General features: G+C 48.0%; 1 protein-coding gene across 1 annotated transcript in view; it reads right to left on the bottom strand.

Moving 5' to 3' along the window:
- The window catches only part of SFXN5 (sideroflexin 5), a 71,209-nt gene that overhangs the window by 4,727 nt on the left and 39,163 nt on the right, over positions 1-27,319 (bottom strand). Inside the window, 3 exon segments of the mRNA XM_048943665.1 lie at positions 14,515-14,632; positions 23,887-23,972; positions 26,072-26,187. Coding sequence (XP_048799622.1) covers positions 14,515-14,632; positions 23,887-23,972; positions 26,072-26,187 — 320 coding nt within the window.

Below are 27,319 nucleotides of genomic sequence, written 5' to 3'. Positions count from 1 at the left end.
AGAATGTGCAGGAGCACCACACAGATCCCACCCACCATTTTCCAGGAGAAATCCTTTCATTTTCCAAAGTCAGGGCTCTCGGCACTTTTCCCAGCAAGAAGAGTCACAGCTGAACTCTGGGTGGTTTGATGTCACCAGTGTGAGACCAATTCCCACAGCCTGGAGGTGTTCAAGCATAGAATCACAGAATCACAGCATGGCCTGGGTTGCAAAGGAGCATAGTGGTCATCTGGTTCCACCCCCCTGCTGTGTGCAGGTCACCAACCAGCAGCCCAGGCTGCCCAGAGCCACATCCAGCCTGGCCTTGAATGCCTGCAGGGATGGGGCATCCACAGCCTCCTTGGGCAACCTGTTCCAGTGCCTCACCACCCTCTGGGTGAAAAACTTCCTCCTCATATCCAACCTAAACCTCCCCTGTCTCTGCTTAAAACCATTCCCCCTTGTCCTATCAAGGCCCATGGTTCTGAGGGACATGGTGGGGATGGGTTGGGCTTGATGACCTGAGAGGTCTTCCCCATCCTTAATGATGCCATGATTCTAGCATCTGTCTTCCCATCACTACCATTTGTGCAGCCTGGACCTCACACTCAGCATCGCCAGGCAGTGCTCTGATGCACAACAGGGAAACACAGCGTGTCGTCCCTGCTCCTTCCCCCACCTCCAGGAAATTCCCATCCCCTCGCTACGCTTTCCCAGCTGGATTTCCAGGATGCTCTTCATCACGTCCCCAGGAGGAGCTGGGTGTCCCCATGCCCAAATGGGACGGGGAGCCTCACGCCGTTCGACTTTGGGGAATCCCATCCATCCCATGGTGTCGGAATGGGTGCTGCTGCTGACACAATGCGAGGGAGCCCACGTTAAAAATCGAAATGCTTTTGAAAATGTTTAACCTAGTTAGACAAATTAGCAAAAATTTGTGCAAAACAATTTAGGTATTTAAAATATTCAATGTTTTTAAAAACTGGAAAAACTGTTCTTAGCTTTCAGCTGCAAAAACCCAACAAAATATAACATCAAAGCAATCTTAACATGAGGTGCAACATAACCCTTCAGCAAAGCTGTTAAACAGCTACTGAAGCATCATGGGAAATAGCACTTCATTTATTCAAATGCACATATGTCAGGTTTTTGCACCATATGTCATTCCAAGCTATTTACAGTAATAATTAAATCTTAATCAACGTTTAACCTCTGTAAAATGTTTGAAGGGATCTAATCACCCTTCAGACTGCACTAATGAAGGAGAAATATATAAACATAAAAAGAAAATGATGCATAGATAGCACACCAGAAAGAACAGTAATTGCAAAATTGTATTTCTTTTAAATATAATCAGCAAATTATGTAAAGTAAGCCAACGAGTATTTTAAGTGAAGACATCTTGGGTGTCAGAGGTGTGATCAGCTAATTTTGTACTGCTATCCATAACAGATGTAGCATATTTTCTTTTCGTGCCATTATTAGCAACTTCACCATTTCTTTCTGTGCCGAAACACAAAGTGAAGCATTGTGATGGGAGAGCACCCAGCAAAGGTAGAGGAGAGGCAATTCTCACGTCCAACAGCACTGACAGGATCCATTTTGAGGGAGGATTAACTCTGATCTGCCTGGCTCTGACACAGCTTTTCTTCCCATTGTTTTCTTTTCCTTCTTCCAAACGCAGAGGGGAAAAGCTCCTAGGCACTGAAGTTGGGTGTTTTCACCCACCAGTATGAAAACATTGTGGTGAGAGGAGCTTATCAATGACTTGGGGTTGGGTAGACCAACCCTGAGCAGTTGGGTGGCCCAACCCTGACCAGGTGGATGGCAGTTGGCAGGGCTTAGGGGCATGAGATGGATCAGAACAGCAAAACCCAAACTCTGGTTGGGATGTCTATGCAGAAAGCTAATGGAGAGCCACAGAATCACAACATGGGTCCTCTGGGTCCATGAGTGTTGGACTTGCTCTCCAAAGGAAGCCCCACCGGACCCCAGATTAGAGGTCTGGAAGCAATTTCTGCAGGGAAATGATGATGGTTTGGACGTGTTGAGTCAAGAAGAGACAAGTTGAAGGTGTAGGCACACACAAGGAGAAAAAGTGTATTGGTCCATTCATACTGCAAGGGGACGCAACTCAAAAAGCAGTGAGGAAGACTCAAGTTGGGCAGCAGAAAGAGCATCCGAGAGGGAAGGAGTGAAGTATCACCACCAGATGTTTGGGGAAGGGTTGGTGGCTCTGAGGTGGGAAAGTTTAAGCACAGATCAGATGAAGCACAGCAAGAAAGGCTGGTTCGGAGATGAGTGTTACAGAGCTCACCTCAGCCCCTTTCTGAAGTTTAGGAAGATGTGAAATAACTTTACTGGAGAGGGATTGGTTGAAATGGAGCAGACTGAAGATCCATTTCTGTTTGACATTACTAAAGCAGATACAAAGACATGGAATTCCTGCTGTAGAGTCTACGCTACATGAGCTCCAAGGGGTGCATCCCCACCAAGGAGGCAAGCACAGGAGGGAAGAGTTACAAAGCACTACTGGCAGATCTGTTCATAAGAGCACTGGGAATTACTGGTTCCTCACCCTGTGAAATCAAATGCAGAACAATTCATTCTTCCAATCCATCAGTTTCCTGCTAGAAATTGATATTTTGGTGCAGATTGCTGTTGTAGCTGCCCAGCATCCATCCTGGACCCGCTCAGCCAACCTTCCTCTGGACATCATGAGGGAGCACAGAGGCCTTTATGCCATGTTTCTTGTGCCTGAGCTTCAAAGAGGACCCTCAGCAGGATCTTTCTTGGTCACGACCATGATGGCAACTCCTCTAACAGGGAATGGCCATCATGAATGGTTCTCCAAGGAACAGGTTCTACACTAAATGAGAGGATCTGTCTCATCCTACACGGGGCAATCCTGTCCTTCCAAACTGAGCACCTACATGGGAACTGTGTCCATCCAATTCCTCTCAGTGAGGAAGATCTACTTGTGCTGGGTCAAAGGATGCAAAGGACCAGCACCAAGATCCCTAAAAGAAGTGGGTCTTCAACAATGACACCAGAAGAGCAAGAGGGATCCAAGCTCACAACCAGTATATGGGGAAACGTGGTGTATGAAGATCATTGCTGGAGAATGATGAGAAGGGGCTGGTTTGTGGGGGGAAAAAAAAGGTTTTGAGGCTGATGCAGCCATCAGTGCAGCACTGACCACTTGTTATCCTGGCATACCAGCATAGGGGATGATATAATGTTAGAATCACAGTATCATTAAGGTTGGAAAAGAGCTCTAAGAATCCCCAAGCACAGCCCCACTCCACCATGCCCACTGACCACCACATCCCTCAGTGCCACATCTCCATAGTTCTGGAATACCTCCAGGGATGGTGACTTCACCACCTCCCTATGCAGTCTGTGCCAGTGCCTGACCACTCTTTCAGAGAAAAAAAATTCCTAATATCCAACCTGAACGTCCCCTGGTACAACTTAAAGCCATTACCTCTCATCGTATCACTAGTTAACTGGGAAAAGAGGTCAACTCTCCCCCTGCTACAACTTCCTTGCAGGTCACTGCAGGGAGCAGTAAGGTCTCCCCTGAGCCTCCTCTTCTCCAGACTCGACAATCCCAGCTCCTTCAGCTTCTCCTCATGAGGAAGGGGCAATTGCTGCATTTCCCAAGAGCATACTGAATGCTCTGCTATAGAGGCAAGGACATCCTCGCTGGAGACATGGCCAAAACGGATCTCCAAACACAACCAGAAAAGAGGCACTGGCAGAGCATCCCAACACCTGAGAGTCGGAGGATGCCCTTCATTTCCCAAAGCAAGAAAGCAAGAACGAAACAAAAAATGGTGATCTGATTTAATCAACAGTTTATAGCCCAGCATCCCCCAGGTAACACAGGCTGACCTGGTGAAATCTACCCCCGCTGGGGGAGCAAAGCCATAGGAGTTGCACCATGAGAGGTGATTCCCACCAGGCACGAGCTCTCTTCCCCCCATCCCTGCCTTGCAGTGGGAGCCTCCCTCTTCTCATCAGCACAGACAAGGCTAATTGGGGTGATAAAGAACTGGCTCCGAGTGCTGGCGTGGGCTGGAGGAACAAATGGTGCGGTGGTCACAGCTGGTGCTGCGGAGATGGGAGGGAGCGGGCGCAAGGCTCCGGCGGTTCCGCCAGCCCGGGGCTGTGAGCAGGGCTGTGTGTGTTTTGCATTTGCTGCTGACACGGGTGTAACGTACATGCGCGTCCGGTGAGGCAGAAGCAGGCAGAAAGCAGATGCTTTTTGTTTGGGGTTGATACTCATTTCTATCCCAGCTCGGGAAAAGGTGTAGAAAGGAATGTGCTCCTCCGAGTGCAGGGAGAGAGATAGGTCTAGGCTCGCTGCCAGGGATCCTGCGACGATATGGAAGGCAGCTAGGGGAGACAGGAGCAGATGGATTTGGCATACAGCTCATCGCTCAGCCAAAAAGAGGAGGGGGGGGGAAGAAGAAGGAAGAAAGCAGCCAGTTTTGGTAGGGGGAGGGCCAGGCAGCCTGGCGGATGCTGCATCTGGAGGAGGGGGAAGGCACGACGGGGCTGGTCGCTGCGTCGCCACACTGAGCCTTGGTCATGGCTTGGCGTCTGCAAGGGTCCTCAGGGCCCTTCCAGGAGCCCTTTGCCACCTTCTCCTTATAGAGTTATAGAATATCTGGGTTGGAAGGGACCGTGAAGCTCATCCAGTTCCAACCTCCTGCCATGGGTTGGGTGCCTCCCCATCAGATCAGATCACTCATGGCCCATCCATGTCTTTGGGCACTTCCAGGGATGGGGCACACACAGCTCTCTGGAACCTTTGCCATCAAGTCCAACTCGTGGTCCAACATAGGATCACACAAAATCATAGAACCACAGAATCATTAAATTGGAAAAGATCACTACGACCATCAAGTGCCACCATCAACTTATCACCACCATGCTCACCAGAACATGTCCCAGGCCCCAAACCCAACCTCTGACAGCGGTGTCCCAATGCTCTCTGAGCTCCAGCAGCTCAGGGCCATGCCTACAGCCCTGTGGAGCCTCTTCCACACCTAACAGCTGCAGGACTTTTTCCTAACATCCAGTCCCTTGGATCCTGTTGCTGCCACCAGAGAACCAAGGCCACAATACACCTCTGCTCGTAGCTTGGTGCAGCCACAGTGTGAAACCACTGAGCCTCTTCCACAGTGGGTCACACCAACCCCTTCCACCACCAGCAAATGCCCACCTAATGCAGCTCTGCACGCAGCAGAACCTCATTACTCTGGTTTATCACGCTTCCTCAGGGTCAAAAAACCACTTTCTTGCCCAAATATTATTCTTTCAGATACTTCAGATCTTATTTTCACTGACGGCAGCTCCTAGTCCAGCAGCTTGCTCCAACTGATGCTGGAATGTTTACACCAAAGGTGCATTATGCAGCCATTGCCTGACATTGACTGTATCCCCATTTTCTCCACCCTGCTTGAAACAAGGAGGGAAGCAGAATACTTGGCTGTGCTGGCTCGTGGGGCCATTGGTTTCAGAAGGTTTCTGCTTTTTGTCACAGATGCTGTGACCACCAGCATCCATCTCGTGGTCTGTATGGGCCAAAAAGAAAAACAGAGGCTCTTTTCAGACCCAGATGGGAAAGGGTTTGAGCGTGGCCACACACAGCTCTACAACATCTGTTACAAAGTACGTCAGTGGCAGCGCTCGTGCCACAAGCTATTCACACCCTATCACATCTGCTGACACCTCTGCACCGTCCCCTGGAAACGTCAGTGCTTTTAGCAAAGCACGAAACACCAAGTGTCAGCAGCACCTTGGGTGCCATGGGGCTTCTGCCCTGCAACGAGCAGGAATATCCTCATACTCAAGAGATGTTCGGATAGAGATGTGCAACTGAGACAGCTACAGCTTAAGATGTTACCGTCCTCACCTTAAACGGGAACAACTGACCCTGCCCTGAAGCACAACAGGAGAATCTGCAGGATTTATGGGTCAGTTATGGGACAGCACCTTCATTAAGGGGGGTTTTGCCTCCAGCTCTATGAGCACGCAGCTGCCAATGTGCGGAGCTGCAAATGAGCGCATCACAGCTCCTCTAGGAGAAAAATTGTACGTCTTGCTTTTACATCAGAAGTAAGCAATTGGGAGGAGAAAAAAGGGAAGCGCAGCATTTTAGGCTCCTGCCCATCCAGGCTGGAGCAGAGCAGTCTCAATGCCACCAGCTCCCACTGCCCAGCAGCACATCAATTTCCGGCACTGTAGGAATGACTGATGGCAGCGGTGTCAGCAGGTGGGATGATAACACAGGGCAGCAGGCACCTAGGGCTGCAAGGCAGCTCCGGGTGCTGGGCATGTCCCTGCCTGTAACACAGCTATTTGACAGTGTTTCAACCCTCAGCTCCTGCCCTCAACCTGGTCACCAAGGCACAAAGCATCCCACGATGCCAAAGAACCCTCCTGGTGTCACACAGGAGGACATTGGTGATGAGCAGGATGCTGGGATGAAAGGAACACATTCCCAGCAGTTCAGCCTTGGGCTTGGTTAGCACTGGGCTCTGCACAGTGTGCTCAAACCTTCCAGACTCCTACAACTGCTGAAAGATCAGTCTCCTCAACACCAGCTCCAAGACACTGAAAATTGAGGGGTCCAGTTGTCCAGGGAAGGAGAGGATTGCCTACAGCACCATCATAGGATCACCATAGAATGGCCTGGGTTGAAAAGGAGCACAGTGCTCATCCAGTTCCAACCCCCTGCTATGTGCAGGGTCACCAACCAGCAGACCAGGCTGCCCAGAGCCACATCCAGCCTGGCCTCGAATGCCTGCAGGGATGGGGCATCCACAGCCTCCTTGGGCAACCTGTTCCAGTACCTCACCACCCTCTGGGTGAAAAACTTCCTCCTCATATCCAACCTAAACCTCCCCTGTCTCAATTTTAAACCATTCCCCCTTGTCCTGTCACCATCCACCCTTGTAAACAGCTGTTCCCCCTCCTGTTTATGTGCTCCCTTCAATGTTGGAAGGCCACAATGAGGTCTCCCCAGAGCCTTTTCCTCTCAAAGAAGCCCCAAGTTCTACAATAAGCAAGCAAACAAATACAGGTTTTAAATAACAAGACCAAAGAAAAAAAAGCCATTACCTAAAACACAACCCTGAGATCTCCCCACTGCAGAGGTGAGGGCTCTGTGGGCGTTCTGAAATTTCCCTCTTGATGGAAGTGAGCAATTAGGCTCATCCTAGCCAGAGCCCCTCAAGCAGTTGTGTTGAGGAAGAGAGCATTTGTTGCTGCTTGGGGAGAATACTGAACCCTGCAATTCTCCAGCTATTAAGGAGGAGCTCAATAGCTGTTCAGGATTTAGGGGTATTCTTACTGCTTTAAAGAAGCAAAGCAAGCTCCTCAGGAGCCCAAACCTTCATTGTACTTCCTTCCCTTGAAGGACCAACAGCCTCATTAGAAACAGGCTGCTAGATCCAAATGATTTAAAAAGCAATTACAGATAATTATATACACTCGTGCTTGGGAAATGTGATTAATAACCCATTCTCTGCAGTAACAACCAAGCAGGCAAGTCTGGACAACTGGTCGCCTTCCTCTGCTCGTATCCTTGATGGCTCACTTGGAGCAGTCGGAGGCAAGGTTGTTTCAGATGAGCTAAAATGGATGTCTTTGAGCATGCAGAAAAGGATTCACGCAATAACTGGAGGCAGGGGTAAGCCAGGGAAGTGCCATGGATGGAGCCAGCTGCCCCAAAAGAAGACCAGCTGTTGGTGATCAATAAAAGAGCCTGAATTTTTCAGAGTGGGCTTGTGGAAGGCAAGGAAAGGCTTTCAGGCCAAGCAGGAGCTTGGGGGATTGCCTGGAGCAGAGAGTGGGACCACGTCTTTGTGCTGCCCTATAACAAGGGTAGGAATCCAGGGGCAGCGCTTTGGAGCTGCTGCTCTGTTTACAAGAGGTGCTGCTGAAAGGTGTCCTGAAGAAAGACAGTAATTAACAGGCCTGGAGAAAAAAAAAATGGTTTCTTTCCACAAAGTGCCTTTTAAGTATGTTTTTTTGAGCCACTTCAAGGGTTAATGTTTAGCTGTTTATCCGGAGTTGTCGGATGTCAGCTCTTTCTTTTGACTCCTAATGGCTTATAGCCATCAGGAGGTGAAGACTCCTCAAAAGAGATGGTGTCAGGAATGTTTTTTTATGCCCACCAGCACCCACACACCTGCAGGAGCCTGTGCTTGCAGGATAGATAGTTTACATACTTGAACCTGTATCCCAGGGACAGAGATATAAACATGAAACCAGATCCCATCCGACACCGCTGCTGCAGCCCCTGGGCAGCACAAAGGAGTCCATTCTCCCACACCCACTCCAATGACCACAAAAAACACCTTGGCTTGAAGCATTGCTTCCCACTACCAGCTTTGCTGGTGCAGGGTCTGATTTTAGGGCTGGCTCCGGTGAATTTTGGTGGTGAAACAAAGGGCCGCTCTCACGAGCAGACTTCAAAAAGCTGTCACAAATCAAAGCCCCTCGGACAGGGAAGGTGAGAACAAAGGCAGAGGCTCCAAATCAATCAGAGCACTGCTCACTCGTGACCTTCCCCAGCCGAGGGATGTCACTGAGCCTCGTAATTACACTGCAAGGTGCAAACAGTTGTAAACCTCACCGCTGCTATGTGATGACCCCAGAGACCAGATCCTTCCTGCAAGCAGAGCGTGTCTGTGTTCATCCCAAAGCTTCTGCTCAGATCAAACCCTCCATGCCCTGCTCAGCCACCAGCAGTACCAGCACAGGCAGGGATTGGGGTGGCAATGCCCCTTGCTACAGGAAAAGAACTCAAATGTTCTTTTCCTTAAAGTAACGTTTGGATGAGATTGAAACCTTCCCCCAAAATTGGCAGTTTAGCTCAGGGTCAGGTTCACGTTTCTTGCTCACCCCTCAGGTTGAAGCTCAGAGCAATGGTTACAACTCCTCCTGCTCAGCAGGTTGCAGACATCACACAGTCACCTTCTTGGCATGGACCCAGTGGTGCCATGGGACTGAAGTCCTGTATCCCCGTGCCATTACTGAGAGAAGGGTTGAAATCAAGGCAGAATTGGGTACGGGGCACTGCTCCCACGGAGAGTCATGGCCAGGGCTGTGGTTTGGTTAGGGAGAAGGAATAACTTATTGCAAAAGGAGTTAATGATGAACACTTCAGCCCCCAGACTTCAGGTCTGTGCCCATGCTGACAGAAGTACAAGACAGATGTCCTTGCTTTGTGGTCACTGGTCTCAAATGATCAAGCAAAGGCTAAAGAGATCTCTGCATTCCACTGCTCAGCTGAGGCTTGGTCCTGTCCTGCTGAAGGAGCACATGGCTCTTCTGCAATTCAAAATGAAGGTTATGGTCCTGAAGTGCCAAATATCAGTTCAGATAAGCCCTGTGAGTGACAAATTAAACTAGAGAGATTCCAGAACAAAACTAACAACTCCCTGAATACTTATAAATGGTCTGTCCCTATGAGCTGCATTGGCATAGAGCAACAGGAGCCAGAATCAACGCCGAGGCTCGGGGGACAACAGGTATATCCACAAGGGCTAACAGTGGGCATGGTGGTGATGATGGGTAGGTGGTTGGACTTGATGACCTCAGAGGTCTTTTCCAACCTTAATGATTCTATCAATAAGGCTGGGCCAGTAACCCAGCTTGTGCTGGGTTTACAGGTAGAGATCTAGTTAGTTTATGACTTCTGTGGGCTGTCACTTATTTGAAAAGACAACCTAGCAACCTACATTTGAGTTCTGTGCAATCATTTCCAGTCGTGTGCAGTCATGGCAGTGTCGTCCTGCTGCTCCCCAAGCATCACCTCCTCTGCCAACACTTTCCCCTTCCAGTTGCCCTTTGTGTGAAAGGCATCACTCATTTGCCCTCCAACCTGACAGATACGAGGCCATCCTCATCGAAGAGCACTTGGTGCATACCCTATTAAGCATCAGCCTTCATCTGTGGGCCAGAACAAGGCTCAACACATTTCTAAATGTGTTTAAATTAGTCTCCAGCCTCATCAGCTTTAAACCATGTAGTGCCATGTAAACCCTGGGGGGTTCTGCTTAAGTAATGGGCATTAATGGGCTCACAAGAATCACCTCTAGGTTTTTAGTTCACGTGGAAAAGACAGAAACTGTTGTCTATGTCACTAGTTACTTTGCCCTAACAGAAACAGTACATAGGGAAGAAACCTCAAAAGAACCTCTTAAGTCAATGAAGGAGCATCATCTGTGTGTCAGTAGGAAGCCAAAACCTCAGGGTATGGCTTGAATCTTCTTCAGTCCTTGGCAGCCACATACAGCTGAGCTTCCAGCCTCCTGCCAGTCCTTCAGAACCTTGTGCCATTTCTTCTTTACTAAGCAGACTTCCTTTCAAGGTCAACCTCCACCCCAAGGGTAGACTTTGACCAACACACTGACGTTACCAGGCTCTCCAAAAACCATTCCTCAAACCCAAAAGCAAAGAAATACCACAGAACTTCTCACTTCTCAAACAATTTTCCCCATGGCAGCTGGCAAATCCTTTCCTTTGCTTCTCATCCAAGTTGGACAAAATTACTGCAGAGAATCCCTCTTGCTCCCCTCCCCCCATGCGATGCAATCCCAAGGGAGAAATGGTTTCATGGGGACCCCCTGCTGTCTTGCATCTGATTTCCCTCCTAAGTATGGTATAGGGAAGCGTCTCGAGGGCTATGGCTGTGACCTCCATACAGCTCTTTTGTCAAGTGCCATTTCATTAAAAAATCAGCCTTTTAACTGTGGACACATTTCAACCTCACCAAATCTGCTAATTATTGACAGTTGGTGAAGAGGAGATTTCACTTGTTCCTCCTGTTAAACTGCATCTAATTAGTAATTACTGGTTCACTGTCATCTTTACTGCAATAATCCCACTGCACATTGGCTCATTAACCTTTTGCTTTTCTAAAGCAGCCTGCCAACAAGATGAAGGCTAAAACAGATTGGAAAACAATAGCTCAGCCTTGGATTTTAGGCTGTTTATTCCCCTTGTCCTGGAGATCCAAAAGGAAGATTATTTTTAAGAAAAGGCTTTCAGCTGCAATCAGCCTCATTCCAGAAGATGGCTCGTTTTGCCCCAACTGGCTACCAAGACCCTTTAAACTCAACCTGTGGTGAGGGCACGTGTGTGATGGCCAGTGGAAGGGCTTCTCTTCCATCCTCTCTTGTCTGAGCTCCACCTCTCACCTGGCTTTATCCTTCTTTTATCACCATGACACTTGGCACGGGGCAAGGTAACCTTTGCAGCCCCTTGGAAGCTCCTCCTGGATGCCGAAAAATGAATGATCTGGATGAGCAGGGACCAAAGGGAGGAAAATCAGCGGAGCAACCCCATGGTTATTTCTTTTGCTGCTACACTGAATTTCATTTGCACAAGTCCCATTTTCAGTTTGGAACTGTCACAGCTGTTTCTATTGGCAGTGCATAGCTGAGTAGGAGTTGTCAGTGGGGATGCTGTAGGATAGGCGGCTAGAAGAGAGATTCCCCGGGGGGCATGGGAGGCAGTTCAAGGTTGTGGGCTAAATGCATTAACTAGATGATTCTCCCAAACTTAACAGCAGTGAGTTATTTAATGCATATTGATGCGTTTAGGTGCTGGAGTTAACACCATGCTGGGATAAAAGCATGTTTCTGAGTGTCTTAAGCGTGCTCCATCTCAAGGACCCATGCCTTCATGGCTCACACTGAAGTTTTATTTTTACAAGGTGATCTTCAGCACCGTAAGACCTAGAAAAAAAGCTCTAATTCTGGCATGCCAGCAAAGGGGATTCCATCTGTACGAAATCAAGGATGACTGGAGGTATTAGCTAGGCCCATGAGAAGGTCTGGATGCATTCTTTTTCCCAGCATGCGAAGGCTGTTCAGCTTCAGAATTTTCATTTAGGTGATACTGATGCTCCTGTATGCAATCAGGGATAAATCTTGATTTCTCTTATGCTCCTTTAAAACAGGAGCCACGGCTGAGGTACTTTGCTGTAAATCAGAATCAAAGCTGGGAAGACCACTCATTCAATGCCAGGTCATGCGAGCAGAGCACGACCACAGTGCTCTGAGGTTGGCAGGTATTTGGCAAGCAGGGAAGGGGCATTTAGTTGACACTTGATAATAATTCTGCATTTATATGGGACATACATTAGATCTATCACAAGGATACTTAATTCTGCTTGCAAACTCACCCCAAGTTTGAAACATGAATAGAGAGGATCCAATGTAGCCAGTCAAGCTCCCATGCTAAAACAAGAACTTGATAACACATCAGCTTCTGTGTCTGCCCTCTGACTAAAGAAAACGGACTGTGTGTGAGTGATTAAGGGCAGAATTTGGCCCATTCACAATTCCTGAAAGGCTTGCTGCTCAGACCACAATCATATTTTTGGAACAGAAAACACCTATTGCATCTTGTCATTAATAATTTACTCGCTGAGCAGAGCTCATCACAACAGCATCATCTTGGTTGTGCTGTACTCACAGCTGCTTCACCTGCTGCAGTTATAAAGAAAAGCAAATACACACATGAAGACATACGTACTGATGTTTATACACACCCAGAGAGGTGAATGCTCAAACACCCAATGGCTCTGGAAGGACTGTTTTAGACAAGTCATCAGGTGGTCCCATGTGGAGCCACGGGTCAGACACGATGATCCTTAGGGGTCTTTTTCAACTTGGAATATTCTGTGATTCCATGTCACTGACTCTGATCACTGGAGCACCTCAGAGTTGCTGACCACTGGGGATATGTCAGTGAGGAATGGGAGGAATGCCCTTACACATTTTCACACACATTTATAGTGATGCAAACCTAACAGGAAGACGGATCAGACAAAGGCTGCTTTGGAAAACCTGATTTCGTGGAGTGAAAAGATCTGAGGTCCAGCTGCGTGCACACAGCTCCAGCTGAGCAAGGACAAGACCCCAGCAGGTGAGGAGCTGCACCACCAGCTGTAGTGGTTTCTGTTCACTGACATGACGTGTGGGCAGGGAGCACGTCATTCTGTTTGATCTACTAATCAGCACTGACTCATGTTTACACTGCAGATAACATTTCATCTGCTTTTAGAAGGTCATTTTCAAGTGATGCTGTATGGTTTTTGGTATTGCCTGATGTCTGTAATTTGTATATCCTTTATTCTTCCTGTGGGCTAGGATTCATATAGCTGTTAGCATCAACACCCTTCTCCAAGCCACAGGATCAGATGCGACGTGATATAGACTATCAGTCACTCATAAAGCTCAGTATAAAATGCAAAAGGACCTTGTGAGCTTCATTTTTACATAAAGAACTGAGATAATGAATACAATGAAAACACTGAAAATGTGCTAAATCATACAGAATTTTAGGGTCAGTTTCTTGTCTGTGTTTGAAAGAATGATTTGGTTTGGCCAAAGTTTTTAAACACGTGCATCATCAGTGAGGAGGGAGAAAATGACAAGGAGTGCTGCTAATGGTTTGAGAAGACACAGATTCTGAGAAAGTGGTAAATAATTGTGAGACTAAGATACAGAGACCTCTAACTTGCATGGGGAACTGCAGAAAGGAAGTTGGTGTGTATTGTGTGATGGTCAAACCTGAAGTTGCCTCCGGAAGCAATGAGTGCATGGGACATCATTTTGGGGGATGAATGGCCATGTTACTTCTGGGTTGCTTCTGGGCTCAATGGCCACCTCCTGTGGTCCTGCCTCTTTGGTTTTCTCAAAGAAGGGCTTTCAGGAAAGTCCACTGCTACCTTCTTGTGGATGAAGCTCTTTTCCCTGGATCCAGGAACATAACATGGTGCTCAGTGTCCAAGGGGAACTATGGATGTGTTCATCCAAAAGTTGCTGGACCCGGAAAGAGCCCTCAGTCCTTCATAATGAAAACCACTGAGCAGAACTTGGGATCACAGCAGACAACTGATGGACAGGGAATTAAAGCTGAACTCATGCCAAAATGACTAACGCGTGCTGTGGATGTATGAACTCAAGCACAAGCAAGCAAATCACACAGCCCTGTAACTGGTACTTGTGCAACTTCTTACTGGAATACCACGTCTGGTTCTCGTGGAAATGCTCCAAAAAGGATGTTGACTAATTAGAAAAAGTTTAAGAAAGAGCCACATGAATCATTAAAGCATCAGAAAACACGTCTTTTAGCAAGAGGCTCCAAGATTGAGATATATTCTGTTTCTTAAACAGAAAATTAAGGGACAGTTTCATCTCCGTCTGTAAACAGCTAGAAGAACAACAGAAAATTTGTAGTGTGTTTTTCAGCCTTGCAGACAAGTGTACAGCGAGATTCCCTGGCTAGAAGTTGGGCATAAACCCATCCAGACCAAAAAAAAAATGGAATTAACCAGTAGAGACCAATACCAGTACAACAGAATTGACCAGTAGACACCAATACAAATGAGTTTTTGAAACAAACAGAACTTACATTGACAGATTACCCAGGAGAGCAAAACAAGCCACAGCACTGATAAGACAATGTGAGACAACCCACTGCAGGAAGCAGCGCACTGACCTCGGACATCTGTGGGAAGAGACTGATGGCCAAGGGAAGGGCCAGGCCAAAGGCAGCGAGGCACACAAGGCTTTGGACTGGGAGAACCATCCGGGGACGGGACCTCAGGAGCGATGTCCTGGAAAGGAAAGGTTCTGTTTAAACCATCTTGCAGATAAATTAGTTCATGCCATCATCCACATGGCGTTCAACCAGACCCACTGTTCTCCTCCACAGGTGGCGCAGGTTGCTCTTAGTGGGTCCTCCCAGCTGGAGAGAGCAAGTTCAAGCTCACCCACAGAAGATCCTAGAAGATGTCATAGAATCAAAGAATCATTCAGGTTGGAAAAGACCTCCAGGATCCCCAGGCCCAATCCCAACCCATCCCACCATGCCCAATGGCCCTCAGTGCCACATCTCCATGGTTCTGGAGCACCTCCAGGGACTTAAAACAGGATCAGTTCACACGTTTCTCCCGTTTTAAAGCATCCCACAGAGGTGTCAGCTGCACTCAAGGTGATCTGGCCATGGACAGGCATTGCTTGCTTTAAGACTTTGCAGACTGTTGGGTGAGCAGAAGGAAATCAGACTCCTGAGAGACACTGTGAACATTGTCAGCCGTATCACACAGCCGTACTGCAAAAGCCATATGACTTTGTTAACGTGGTAATAAAGTAGTAAAGTTGACAATACCTTAATTTGCTAAAAATGAAACATCTGCAGAGTGGGTGATAAGGATGCTGTAACACTAGCTGTCCTCGGGGGGTATCCACCAGTTCAGGAGTTGTTAAGAGCAAACGTGTAAAGATACTGCGAGGTCAGGCTCTGATAATGACCCATTAAGTGACCCTTCTGATGCAATTAACACTGAAAGTCAGGAACAAGACCTTGCTAATAGAAGATGGCAATTTGTGTATATTTAGGGATATAGGATCTCAGATGGTTCACAGACACCAAGGGTGTCACATATAATTCAGCAGGGATTTGTTCTGAAGCTAGCTGCACCCAAACTGTGGGCATTCAACTTCTTCCTACCAATCCAAAACAAATGGAACTGAGACAGCAAATTGGTGGTGATTTTTGTTTGAGCATTCGGAGCATTTTAGCAACATGGAGAGGCAGCTGCAGTTGCCAGCTCTGGCCTTTGTTCCTTAGTCCCAACGTCCATCCCCACTCTGACCATCCTGTGGATGAGGATCCTGACGAGGGCATCAAACGTGGGCAGAAACCTGCAGGTCAATGCCTTTCTGCTGGGATGGCAGCACAAAAACACGTCAGGCAACATTTCCCACATCGGGGCACGCCGTCAGCCTGGGGTAAAGCCTGGGTTATTTTGCAGGTGCATCTCCCAGTGCAGCCCATGCAAGATAACAGCTTACCTCAACCCCCGCCTGCCCCGTGTTTACTGCAGGCTGCAAGCAGGCACCTGATGAATGACAACGGAGCAGCTGATGTGTGGGAACTCGTTACCCTGCTGAATGCTGTCTGTGTGTCTGCACACTCAGACTCTCCGCCCTTTGTTAGCAATCCTTGCTGAAAGCTGCCTTGAGAACTGGTGTAGTAAGGAGGGAAATGCGTAACAGGGAAGGCAAATGGGATCCAGAGCTGCTCAAACGTCTCAGCTCCTCGCTGATAAGCCATGGAGACACAACTGATCCTATTGATTTGTGCTGTGAAAGACAGGCTTCTCTTTTCCAATACTCAGCTGCTTTGTTTGGCATAGAACGTGACCTAAGCAAAGCCAGTAAGTGTTTGTCTGAGGAGAAGAAGCTTCTGCTCCCTGCCTCATGCCACCAGCACTCACTAGGTGCCATAAATGAGACATCTGAGAACTGCCAGCAATGAGCTGTGATAACCTGTCCCTGGGATGCACTGTTGGAAGTGACTCACTCTGCTGCTTGAGTTGCTGTGCTCCATGAGGGCTCTCGTGGTGCAAATCGGGTCAGCCTCCTTGGAGCCTCCTGGAGCACAGCTCAGAGCCCAGACATCACCTGCACCACCCTGACACCTTCATTTGGAAGTTGCACCCTCTTCAATTACTGCCCTGTTGGGGACCTTATAATCACCCATGTAAAAATCCAACCAATTTAAAATGATCCCCAGTACAGCCCCTAGGTGTGACTTCCACGAGTGCTTCAGACTCAGGCCAGTTCAAATTACAAGGGCTAACCTCCTAATTAAGAAGAGTTATGGCTTGATTTAGAAAGGAGAGGGACCAATTAACACATGCAGTGTAATGTCTTAATTGGGATTCAGATTCTAAAATTTGTGTAGTTCAGAATAAATGACTCATAATCAGTTAAGAGGTCACTTTTCTTCTGTCCCCAGGAGCTCTGCTCTCGACACAGATCTCCAAAGAACTTTAAGTTAAATACTGCATGCTGCACTTTGTTAGCTGTCAAATGCTGTCAAATGCAATCAAAATCCTTTTTTCACCCATTAGCTTCCCCATTGGAAGTGGATGATTAGACTTTGGTCCCTGGAGGTGCTCAAGAAATGTTTAGATTCTGTACTGAGGGACATGGTCAGTGGGGCCATATTGGTGGTAGGTGGACAGCTGGACCGGACGGTCTTGGAGGCCTTCTCCAACTTTGATGACTTTATGATTCTATACTTCCCAATGGCTTCATTGCAGAGTATTATATTACAGCAGGTTAAAAAAAAATGTAATGAGTCACTATTTGTTGAAGAATTCATTAGTTTACAGTGCTGTCCTCTGTCTCGAGGAGGTCTGAACCTCCAGATCCTGATGGCCCAGCTTTGCCATTGGCATCTTCTAAAGCAGACTGCTATATTCAGAAGAGCTTGTCTTCTCTGAATTCTGCAGAAGCATAACATGAAGCTATTCCTCCACAGTAGTTCTATACGCTGTCATATGCACAGGCCACGAGTGGCAAAGCTCTGGTGAACTAAACCTTATTGGCACTCAGACTGAACAACAAAGGGATGAAAAGCCCACGTCAAGAGAAGGTGTCATGTTGGAAGACAATAATATCCTCTGAAAGAGTGGTCAGGCTCTGGCACAGTTGCCCAGGGATTGGAGGAGCCACCGTCCCTGGAGATGTTCCAGAACCAAGGAGATGTGGCATTGAGGGACATGGTTACAGGCATGGTGGGGATGGGTTGGGCTTCTCCAGCCTCAATGATTCCATGATTTCATATCATCTATCGTTCCTGTTTCAGATGCCAAGTTATTGACACCAACACTGCCTCTCTAGTGACCAGCATAAGCAATCAGTGTTTATGCATTTGCCTTTGGATGGAATAAAATGGGTATTTTTGCAACCCTAACCCTCCTCCCTTTCTTTCTTCTTTTTTTTTTCCTTAAGATTCACTCCTGCCCACAGCAAGGTGTTGCAATGAGATGAGATCCCTTCCAACCCAAGGCCATTCTATGACTCCACGACTCTACAGCCCCTTTCCAAGTCCCCTCATTCTTATTCCTTCCGCAATTTGCTTTCACAAAATGTGCCTGGTGGATAGAAACAAGCAGCACCACACCGGGCAACTTCTGGCTCATTGCTCCAAGGTAGCACACGAAAGGAGATGCCTAAACTAGCTCAACCTCACGGGTAGCATTTCAGTATGCATGAGTGTGCACGTACGTGTAGGTACACACACAGCCACACGCATGCTTGTACAGACAGTACATCTGCTCCGCAGAGACAGCGTGTTGTAGATCTTGTAAATACACCTTCATTCAACTTTCATCACATTGTTCATTAGTGGTTTAAATTTTGCATAATTTGGCAGCTGCCTCTGGCGTTTTTCAAGAGGTACTGTAATTTATTCCATATGGAAGTCAGTCGCTGTACTAAAAAGGAGTTATCGGGTTCAGTGAACCAGAGCTGTATTTGTCTAGGAGGAGGTGTCAGATGCTAAACTAAATATGACAGGAGTTAACCAAAGTCTCCCAGCTGACAGATTCTGTGGGGTTTCTGCAGTGTTTGGTGTAAACAGGTTCAAAGCTAATACATACATTGCAAGACGCCGCGGATGCCAGCGGGGTAAGGAAAGCACAGGGGGCTGAAGCTTGGGATAACCCAAAGCATCCAGGACTCAAATGGCCCATGAGACATGAACATAACACGGGAGTGGCTGTCAAACCCCACATGGTGCATGCCAAGTCCGTGCTCTGCTCACAGCCTCCAATGCCAGCACCACGTCTTGCTTCAGACAGCCCTACTGCTACCTGCAGAATGGTTTGGAGCACTCATTTGGGGTCATTTGGGGAAAGCTGGCTCCTCCATGGACCAGGGGCTGTGGCTGCCATCCTGTCCACCCAGACCACCACTGTTCGGTGTCTATGTTGAAGAGAATCTCCTGTTCCAGCAATGGACCAGTGCCTGCTCCAGGGGAGGCAGCAGATGCAAATGGAATGATGTTGGGGGATTTTTTTTGTTGTTTGATTGACATAATTAAAGGAGCAGTTTCAATGTTTACTCTGGAAACAGCCACGGCAGTTTAAGGTGTCACTGCTGGCAGCTGTTTAGCTCAAACAAACTTCACAGAGGGTTTATAGCTGGTTGGAGAGACTTGAAGAAGAGGACGAGGGGAAATGGTTTGAAGTTGAGGGAGGGGAGATGCAGGTTGGATGTGAGGGGGAAATTCTTTACAGAGAGCAGTGAGGTGCTGGAACAGCTGCCCAGAGAGGCTGTGGATGCTCTGTCCATCCCTGGAGGTGTTCAAGGCCAGGTTGGATGGGGCCCTGGGCAGCCTGGGCTGGTATGAAATGTGGAGGTTGGTGGCCCTGTGTGTGGCAGGGGGTTGGAGCTTCATGATCCTTGAGGTCCCTTCCAACCCTGTGATTCTGTGAAAAGCACCTGTAGGAAATGCATTCTGCAAATACCACCAAAAGAATAAATCCAGCAAAAGGTCATGAACGTAAGGTCCAAGAGGATCTCCATGCCCATTTCTGCAGTAACAGATGTAGCTGAAGCTTAAGAAAGCCACCACCATGGAACCATGATCTGAGCACTGACTGTCCATCACGAGAATCCATCATTCCTTGAGGTCCTTTCCAACCCAAGCCATTCTATGATTCTATGATTCTATTACTCACACCATCAATATGACTTGGCCAGAGCAGCTCCCTAAATTGATCCAGCCTTGGATTGTCCCAATTTGATGAGCTTTATGGGACAACTGATTTGCTGTGGTTCTAGCAGCTCCGCAAGCCTTAAAATCAGGGCAACGTGGGGATGAAGAAAGAGTAGAAATGTTTCCCTTTCAGGGACACATCTCTCCTGCTCCCTGTTTCTCTCTCAGCTCTTGCGCATTGCTAACAGTACCAATTTCATCCTTCTTCCTCCATGCAAGGTCAACTTTAGGGATGTGTGCTCCAGTCCCTGGAGCAACTCTGAGATCACCTTCTGCACATCAGACCCTTTGAAGCTGCTTGAATTACAGAGGTAGAAAAGAGGCTTTAGGTTAAGGAGACGGGAATGAGAAGAACGTAGGTTCTTCTATCACCACTGGAAGCCTTTGGTTCCAAGTGTCCATGGACAGGACAGTGGTCTGCCTGTCCACTGCTCATCCAGATCACACAATCCATGTGCCACTGAATTTCAGAGCTCAGGGGAACCTGAGGCTGGGCGTGTGTACAGATGTGGATGGTGTGCACACAGGCCATCTGCGATGGGCTTCAGATCTGCACGGAGTCAGGCAAAGGATACAGGAGAAGTGTTGGATGGTGGCAGTTGGCTGGCAGCTTTCTGGGAGAAACGTGGGCAGTTTCACACATTTGATCATAACTACTACATAGAAGGATTCAGAGAAGCATGTAAATAAAGGGAAATGTCTGATGGACAAGAAGTCCAACTTAATGCAGTAGATGCAGTCATTGGAACAGGCTGCCCAGAGAAGTTGGCAGAGTCACCAGCCCTCGAGGTATTTAAGAACCACAGCATTGGGGGATATGGTCAAAAAAAAAAACAGGGAGGCTGTGGATGCCCCATCCCTGCAGGCATTCAAGGCCAGGCTGGATGTGGCTCTGGGCAGCCTGGTCTGCTGGTTGGTGACCCTGCACATAGCAGGGGGTTGGAATTGGATGAGCATTGTGCTCCTTTGCAACCCAGGCCATGCATTGATTTTGTGATTCTATGGTCAGTAGGCATAGTGGGGTGGGTTAAAGTTGGGCTTGGTCATCTTAGAGGCCTTTTCCAACCTGAATGATCCTACAGTTCTGTGTAGCTGTCCTAACACTCTGTAACGCAGAGGTACCAGTGAAGTTTCCATTGTCTGACCCAGTGTCAGTCAGATCCCACGGATGAGTCTTCTCCATCTCACAGACAATACAAAACCAATATTTTCCCGTATTAAAGTTGCCAACACAGATATTATTTATAAAACTTAAAAGAGAATACATCTGCACAAAATAACTGACACCGTGTTCCCCGCATGGCATATGCAGTCTCAAAATAAACATTGATTCTATATGTTAGCTGCTTCAACAGAGCGTCCAAGCAGCAGGAAATGCATGAAACATGGGGAAAGAATGGAGCGCCGCGGAGCTCAGCAGTGGGAGGTAACATTGAATTACTTGGAGAGCAGAGAAGGCGGCCCTGGGAGTTAAAATACACAGCAGGCAAAGAGACGAGAGAAGCCAAGAGAGCTGAAAAAAATGGCACAAGAGACGAGAGAGGCAGCTGGGGGAGTTAAAACATGCAGATGGAGAGATGGCTGAGAGAGAGGAAAGACCTGGATCCAAGTGGAAAGACGGCGACCAGGAACTGGCCACTTAAAATAAACTTTCCCGACGCCGAGACAAAAAGGAGGGAGCAGGTTGTGCAGAACCAAAAACCACCGCTGGGAGAACGTGGTTTGCTCCTGGGTGCTGCAACCCCCCAAAAATCAGCACCGTCCCCCACAGAGCTGCTCCCTCCTGCAGCACAATCGCAGCTGCACGTGGCTCAGGAGAGCTTCCAGACTGGGACTTCTGCTTCCAGAGCTCCAGCCTTCAAACACCGAGCCACAGCCCTCATCTTCTTTTTTATTTATAGATGCTGTGAGGACTTCTATAAATAAATTGATAATACATGCCTTGATAACGACTCCCAGGCTTGATAACAATTCCTGGGCTAACCCAAATTCTATTAAATTTTAAAAGTTACACTTTTCACTCAATGCACCAAATTTATTTACAAAATGATGTCTCCCCTCTGACTGGTTGGATGGGGCCCTGGGCAGCCTGGTCTGATAGCAAATGTGGAGGTTGGTGGCCCTGCATGCGGCACAATTGGAGCTTGATGATCCTTGAGGTCACTTCCAACCCAAGCCATTCTATGATTCTATGACTGCACCCTTCATTTAAGAGATCTGTGAGCCCACATGGACTGCAAATCCCTCGGATGTGGAAAGGGATGCTACGACATCCCATAATACCAGCTGCCAAACCACAGCCTCTGCGTGGCCAAACTGCTCCCCACTCCCTGTCCCTCTCCCTTCTCATTCAGGCTTCCAGGAATCCAAAGATATTTAAAGGGAAATCCAACAGTAGGCACAAAGCTCTAAGTGGAATTCAGGCCAAATCCGTGCCTGTGTATTTTACACCTACAGAGTTTCATTTGGTGGGTGGTGACAAGGAAAGTATTCTCTCCCAAACCTGAACTTGGGCTGCCTTTTAGTTAAAACGATGACTTTCTGAACAAAAAAAAATGCTCCTGCATATCCCCATTTGCTTGACAGATGAATTTTGTTTGAGTGCATCTCGCCCAGAGCATGTCCGCGTTCAGTTAAACCTCATGGCATCAGTGCAGGAGGTGGTGATGCCACAAGAACAAAGCATGTTTCATTATCAGTGTTATTTAAGCCTATGGGTGCTTTGCAAGACCTGGGATGGTTCTCAGCGTTGGAGATGATCATTCACTGACCAATTTTCTGCAAACTCTGAGTTTCTGCACATTGAGATTTTTGGGTGCTTATGGCAACTGGAAGAGCAAAGATCCTCCTGGGATATTATAGTTTGTACTTTGGGGTGGCTCCACTGGTTGAACTGCTCATAGAATCATAGAATGGCCCGGGTTGGAAGGGACCTCAAGGATCATGAAGCTCCAACCCCCTGCCACATGCAGGGCCACCAACCTCCACATTTCATAGCAGCCCAGGCTGCCCAGGGCCACAAACAACCTGGCCTTGAACACCTCCAGGGATGGACGGGGCATCACAGCCTCTCTGGGCAGCTGTTCCAGCACCTCACCACTCTCTCTGTCAAGAACTTCCCCCTCACATCCAACCTCAATCTCCCTCCCTCAACTTCAAACCATTTCCCCTTGTCCTGCTGTTATCTACCCTTTCACAGAGCTGACTCCCCTCCTGTCTGCAGGCTCCCTTTAGGTACTGCAGGCTGCAATGAGGTCACCCTGCAGCTTCTCTTCTCCATGCTGAACAAGCCCAGCTCCCTCAGCCTGTCTTCATAGGGAGGTGCTGCAGCCCTCTGACCATCTTTGTGGCCTCCTCTGAACCCCCTCCAACAGCTCACCAAGACAGAACCAGAAAGCAACACACGGCTGTGTGAAGTCAGGAGGAACACAGGCTGCCACTTAGCAGGACTGTGCCCTGCTGCAGGAAACAACCACAGCCCTTTGAAAAGCAGCACATCTTGTCAGCAAGGGCTGAAAACACTGACTTCTGAGTTCCAGGTGAGTTTGTTGCTGCATTTTTCCCCACACCCAGCTCATGGGAAGAACTGATCTCAGTGTGAGCCTCTGGGTGCTGGAGGGGTACGGAAAAGAAATATTTGTAAAAATATTGGGAAGCTAAAAATCTCAGCGTGTACAGAAGCAGACCCAACCCTTCCATTAAGGAGAGCAAATTGCCCAGGGGTATTTCTACAAGGGCACGCAAGGCTAACCAAAGCCATGGGTCAATCCCCAGTTGTGTTAATTGCTATTTACTTTGTCAGCGGAGTGCTTTACAGCAACCACTATCAACAAATTTGTTCAAAGAGTGCTTCCAGCTTGGCTGTCTGGACAAAGGCAACAAGTCTTTTAGCATCTCTGTCTTTCAGTGCACTGATCAGTCTCCAAAGACTGAGCAGACAGAAAAGAAGAGAGGTGTTGGAAAGCAAGGTGAGAAGAAGGTCCTACGGCCGGGACAGGTTGTTGGGGCTTTTTGTCATCAAGAAATGTGAAAGGAGACATTTAGACATGAATAATAACCCTGCCCACTCTCCTAGTACTCCAGAAGAACATCTGTCAGGAGTGATTCTGGTGTAAGAAAAGCTGGAAGTCAACATTTCTGATTATTTGTGCTCTGTCTCTCAACCTACACCAATGGCCAAAATTTCCCCCCCCCAAAAAAAGTCTTTGATGGAGCAGTGATAAGAAATATCACTGAATAACACCTACTGAGGATCTTTTCTTCCCCCCCCCCTGCATGTTACCCAACACTTACTTTTCCAGTATGGACATAATAATTGGAGGTAGAACCAGTATAGGCATCGGCAGGACCACTCTAGTCAGGGCTGTTTCAAGCAGTGCCTGGAAAGGAAGAACAAACCAACAAATGTAAGACATTTACAACAAATCTCAGGATTCACCTGCGCTGAGCAGTCGGTGTGCAGACACAGAAATGCTTTGCCTGGCCTCTCGTGTTGCAGACATGCACAAATATGCCAGAACACATTTCCAAGTTTGCTATCAGCTATTTGTACCCAAGTAATTTTTGCTCTGTTGCTACAAACGATGGGCTGGAGCCCTTGCTTGGGTGTAAAGCAGAGATGAATGCAGGCAGTAGGGCTGTGCATCTCATAGCCTCTGTGGTGTTAATGCATGGGACCACAACAGTCACACCACCATATCCCCACCCAAACATGATGGTGCTGCCTGGCAGATGCTGCATGGTGAAATATCTCCAGATGGGTTAAGGAGCAGTGTCAGTCCTTTCTCCCTTCCTTGAGTTCCAGCCCCAGCACAAGACTTGCTGCAGAACAGCTTGGCAGCATGACAGATACAAATCCCCTGAGATGAGACCTAAACATGACCATGGATGCTCTAGGAGGCACCACTGTGTTTCCATTTACCTCTTCCAGCCACTTTTATTGGCACTCCATGGGATGCCCCAAGCACTCTGACCATGTGTGGGGCTTTGCCAGATGTAGGTAGAGATTACTGCAGGTCTGGGGAGGGAATGCTGATGTTTACACATCCAGCCACGTTTGGGAGCACTTGATCCTTTCCAACCAGAAGGTCTCAGAGAGGCACAGATGTGTAGCCCTAAGGATCTGTCAAATTTTACACCCCAAAAACCAGCACTGTGCCATTCAGGAAGAAGCATCAGGACAACGTGGCATCTGAGCAGAAGTCCTCCGAAATCTAAAGCTTCAACTCCACTTAAATCAGTACCTCCAATTTTAATAACTATTTTCTATGCTGCCTGTCTTCCCCTGGACCATTAGGATGGAGAGGGGAAGCAAGGTCTTGAAGCCAGTGATGTTAAGTGAGGCAAACTGGCTCAATCAAGAAGCTCTGAGCCCTTCAACAGATTGTTTTAAGCTCCCTGTTAAACAACAATATGGAGATATATTAGAGATCTCCCATTTCTTGCCGAGGACTGTAAATCTGTACATTAATTGCTGTCTATGAAGTGCCTTAAGAGCCTTGGACAGAAGGAGCGAGAGAAATGCCAAGCATTATATTATTAACTCCTCTGCCTGGGCGTGTGCTTCTGTACATGCTTTACATTTCAGATGAAAGCCCACTTGGAAACAACACGCCTCAGACAATCAGATGATGCTCAGAAGACAAAACTATGCAAGAAGGGAAAAAAAAGGGAGTAATTGCAAGCAGATGGCAGAGAGTAGAAGGCAACAGGGGAAAAACAAGCCAGGTGTTAGCACAAGGCTACAAACATCTGGCTGCCCTTACAGAGCCTGGGTTGGCAGTGTTAACACAGTTCTGACATGGCAAGGGTTAAAATGCAACTCAGCTTGAGAATGAAGCCTTCCTCATTTAGAAAAAGGTGTAAGTTATCTTTGCTTCGAATTCAACGTGAACTGCTTACAAGTTTCCACTAAGAAATCCTAAGGCTGTGAATGCAGTGGGGTGGTGGTGCAGGATCTCCCTGATGGCAGTCTGCTCCCTTCCAAACCACTGTGGCAAGCCAGTGGGCTGCTGGGCATGAGCCTGGGTCCACCAGCATACTCCAATCTATGCATGACATGAGCTTGTGTCCACCAGCACACTCCACTCTGCGGCCACCCAACCACATGCATGGCTGCATTAAGTCTTGCAGCTTAATTCTTCATGCATGATGAGTAGAGGACATCCAGGTCTAGCTCTAAATCATCAGTTCCATCAGTTCCTACAGCTGTGGGAGCTGCTGAGCCTGAATCACAGAATCATAGCACGGCCTGGGTTGAAAAGGACCATGATGCTCATCTGATTCCAATCCCCTGCTATGTGCAGGGTCACCAACCAGCAGCCCAGGCTGCCCAAAGCCACATCCAGCCTGGCCTTGAATGCCTGCAGGGATGGGGCATCCACAACCTCCTTGGAACAACCAGTTCCAGTGCCTCACCACCCTCTGAAGGCCAGCTGTGTATGTGCAAATGCTCACCAGGTACATCTCAGGTACATACATGTTTTGCAGCAATTCTGGAAGAGCCGACGATGTTTCCATTATTGTCCAAAACATCAATTCCTTCTTCCAGCTCCGTGTGCCTCATCAGGACAACGTTGCAGATATTGGCACTGGCTGAGGATGAGAAAAGCATGATGATTAGCATCGCAGCCCCGGTCAATACCACATGGCAGGCTTCTGTTCTCCACACCATCTCTTCAGCTTTGCTTTCATCAATCTGCCAAGAAGTTTCTGAAAGTCAACAATTCATTCTTGTACTGAGACGGAGATGTGATGCTTAAGAAGGGAATGGTAATAATTTCCTTTAACACGACACAATCAGGAGCACACTGACACAAAGAAATACAGGTATTTCCTGATGTCGGTGTCCATCCATGTTTCCAACTCCCATTGTGACCATTCATTCTACACCTGACATTGAGATTTGGCAAGTCAAAACAAGGCTTAACCCTGCTGACCAGCTGGGCTTGGACAACCAGGCCCTGATTTTGGACAGCTGCTCCTTCTGAAGGTAGGTACACCCCACCTCTCACTAATCCAGCAGATAAACTCTTCTTAAACAATGAATTTGAGGAGCTGTGATGGAAATCACCACAAGTGATTTCATCGAGCTGTGAAGGACAGCTGAGCTTTGAGCTCAGAGGAGGACAGCCGTTTTGTCTGAACCAAAGACACAATGCTAGGTTGCTTTCATGGACATGCACAGTGTTAGCAGTGCTCCTGCTGACCGTCTGCCCTCATCTTTCATGCTTTAGGGGGAAAAAGGGCTCTGTGGACTGATTTTGCAGTGGTGGGCATGGTGGGGCACGACAGGGATGCGTTGGGGTTGGCCATCAAAGCATCTGAAAAATCCCAGCCCTGCACCCACACCTCAGTGGGGACAGATCACCTTCCTGCAAAACCTGCCCCTGCTCATCTTCTGCCCCTCATCTTCTGTTGTCTCCCCCAAATTAACCCCAAATCCCTCACCCAGGGCAACACGTGGGGCTGGTGGTCCACAAACACCCTTCCCAGCTGCAGCCTTCCTCCAGGTTCCGTGCAGAAACGCTCAAATCTCTGCAGGAAATCCTTAAAATTTTCCATAGAAAAGCTACTAATTCCTCCAAAAGTTTTCTTTTTCACAAGCTGGCATTTTCCAGCAACTCCTTCCCCCCCCCCCCCCTCACCACATTTTGTTTTTCCAACCAGAACCAATGCAAAGCCACTGTTGCTGCAGTACCACCGCTTCCAAAAATGTGTTTCTGCG

Source organism: Lagopus muta, chromosome 4 (genome assembly GCF_023343835.1).
Source record: "Lagopus muta isolate bLagMut1 chromosome 4, bLagMut1 primary, whole genome shotgun sequence".
Lineage (NCBI taxonomy): Eukaryota > Metazoa > Chordata > Aves > Galliformes > Phasianidae > Lagopus > Lagopus muta.
Note: the sequence above shows the minus strand (reverse complement) of the source record. Positions and strands in the feature narration are given on the sequence as shown.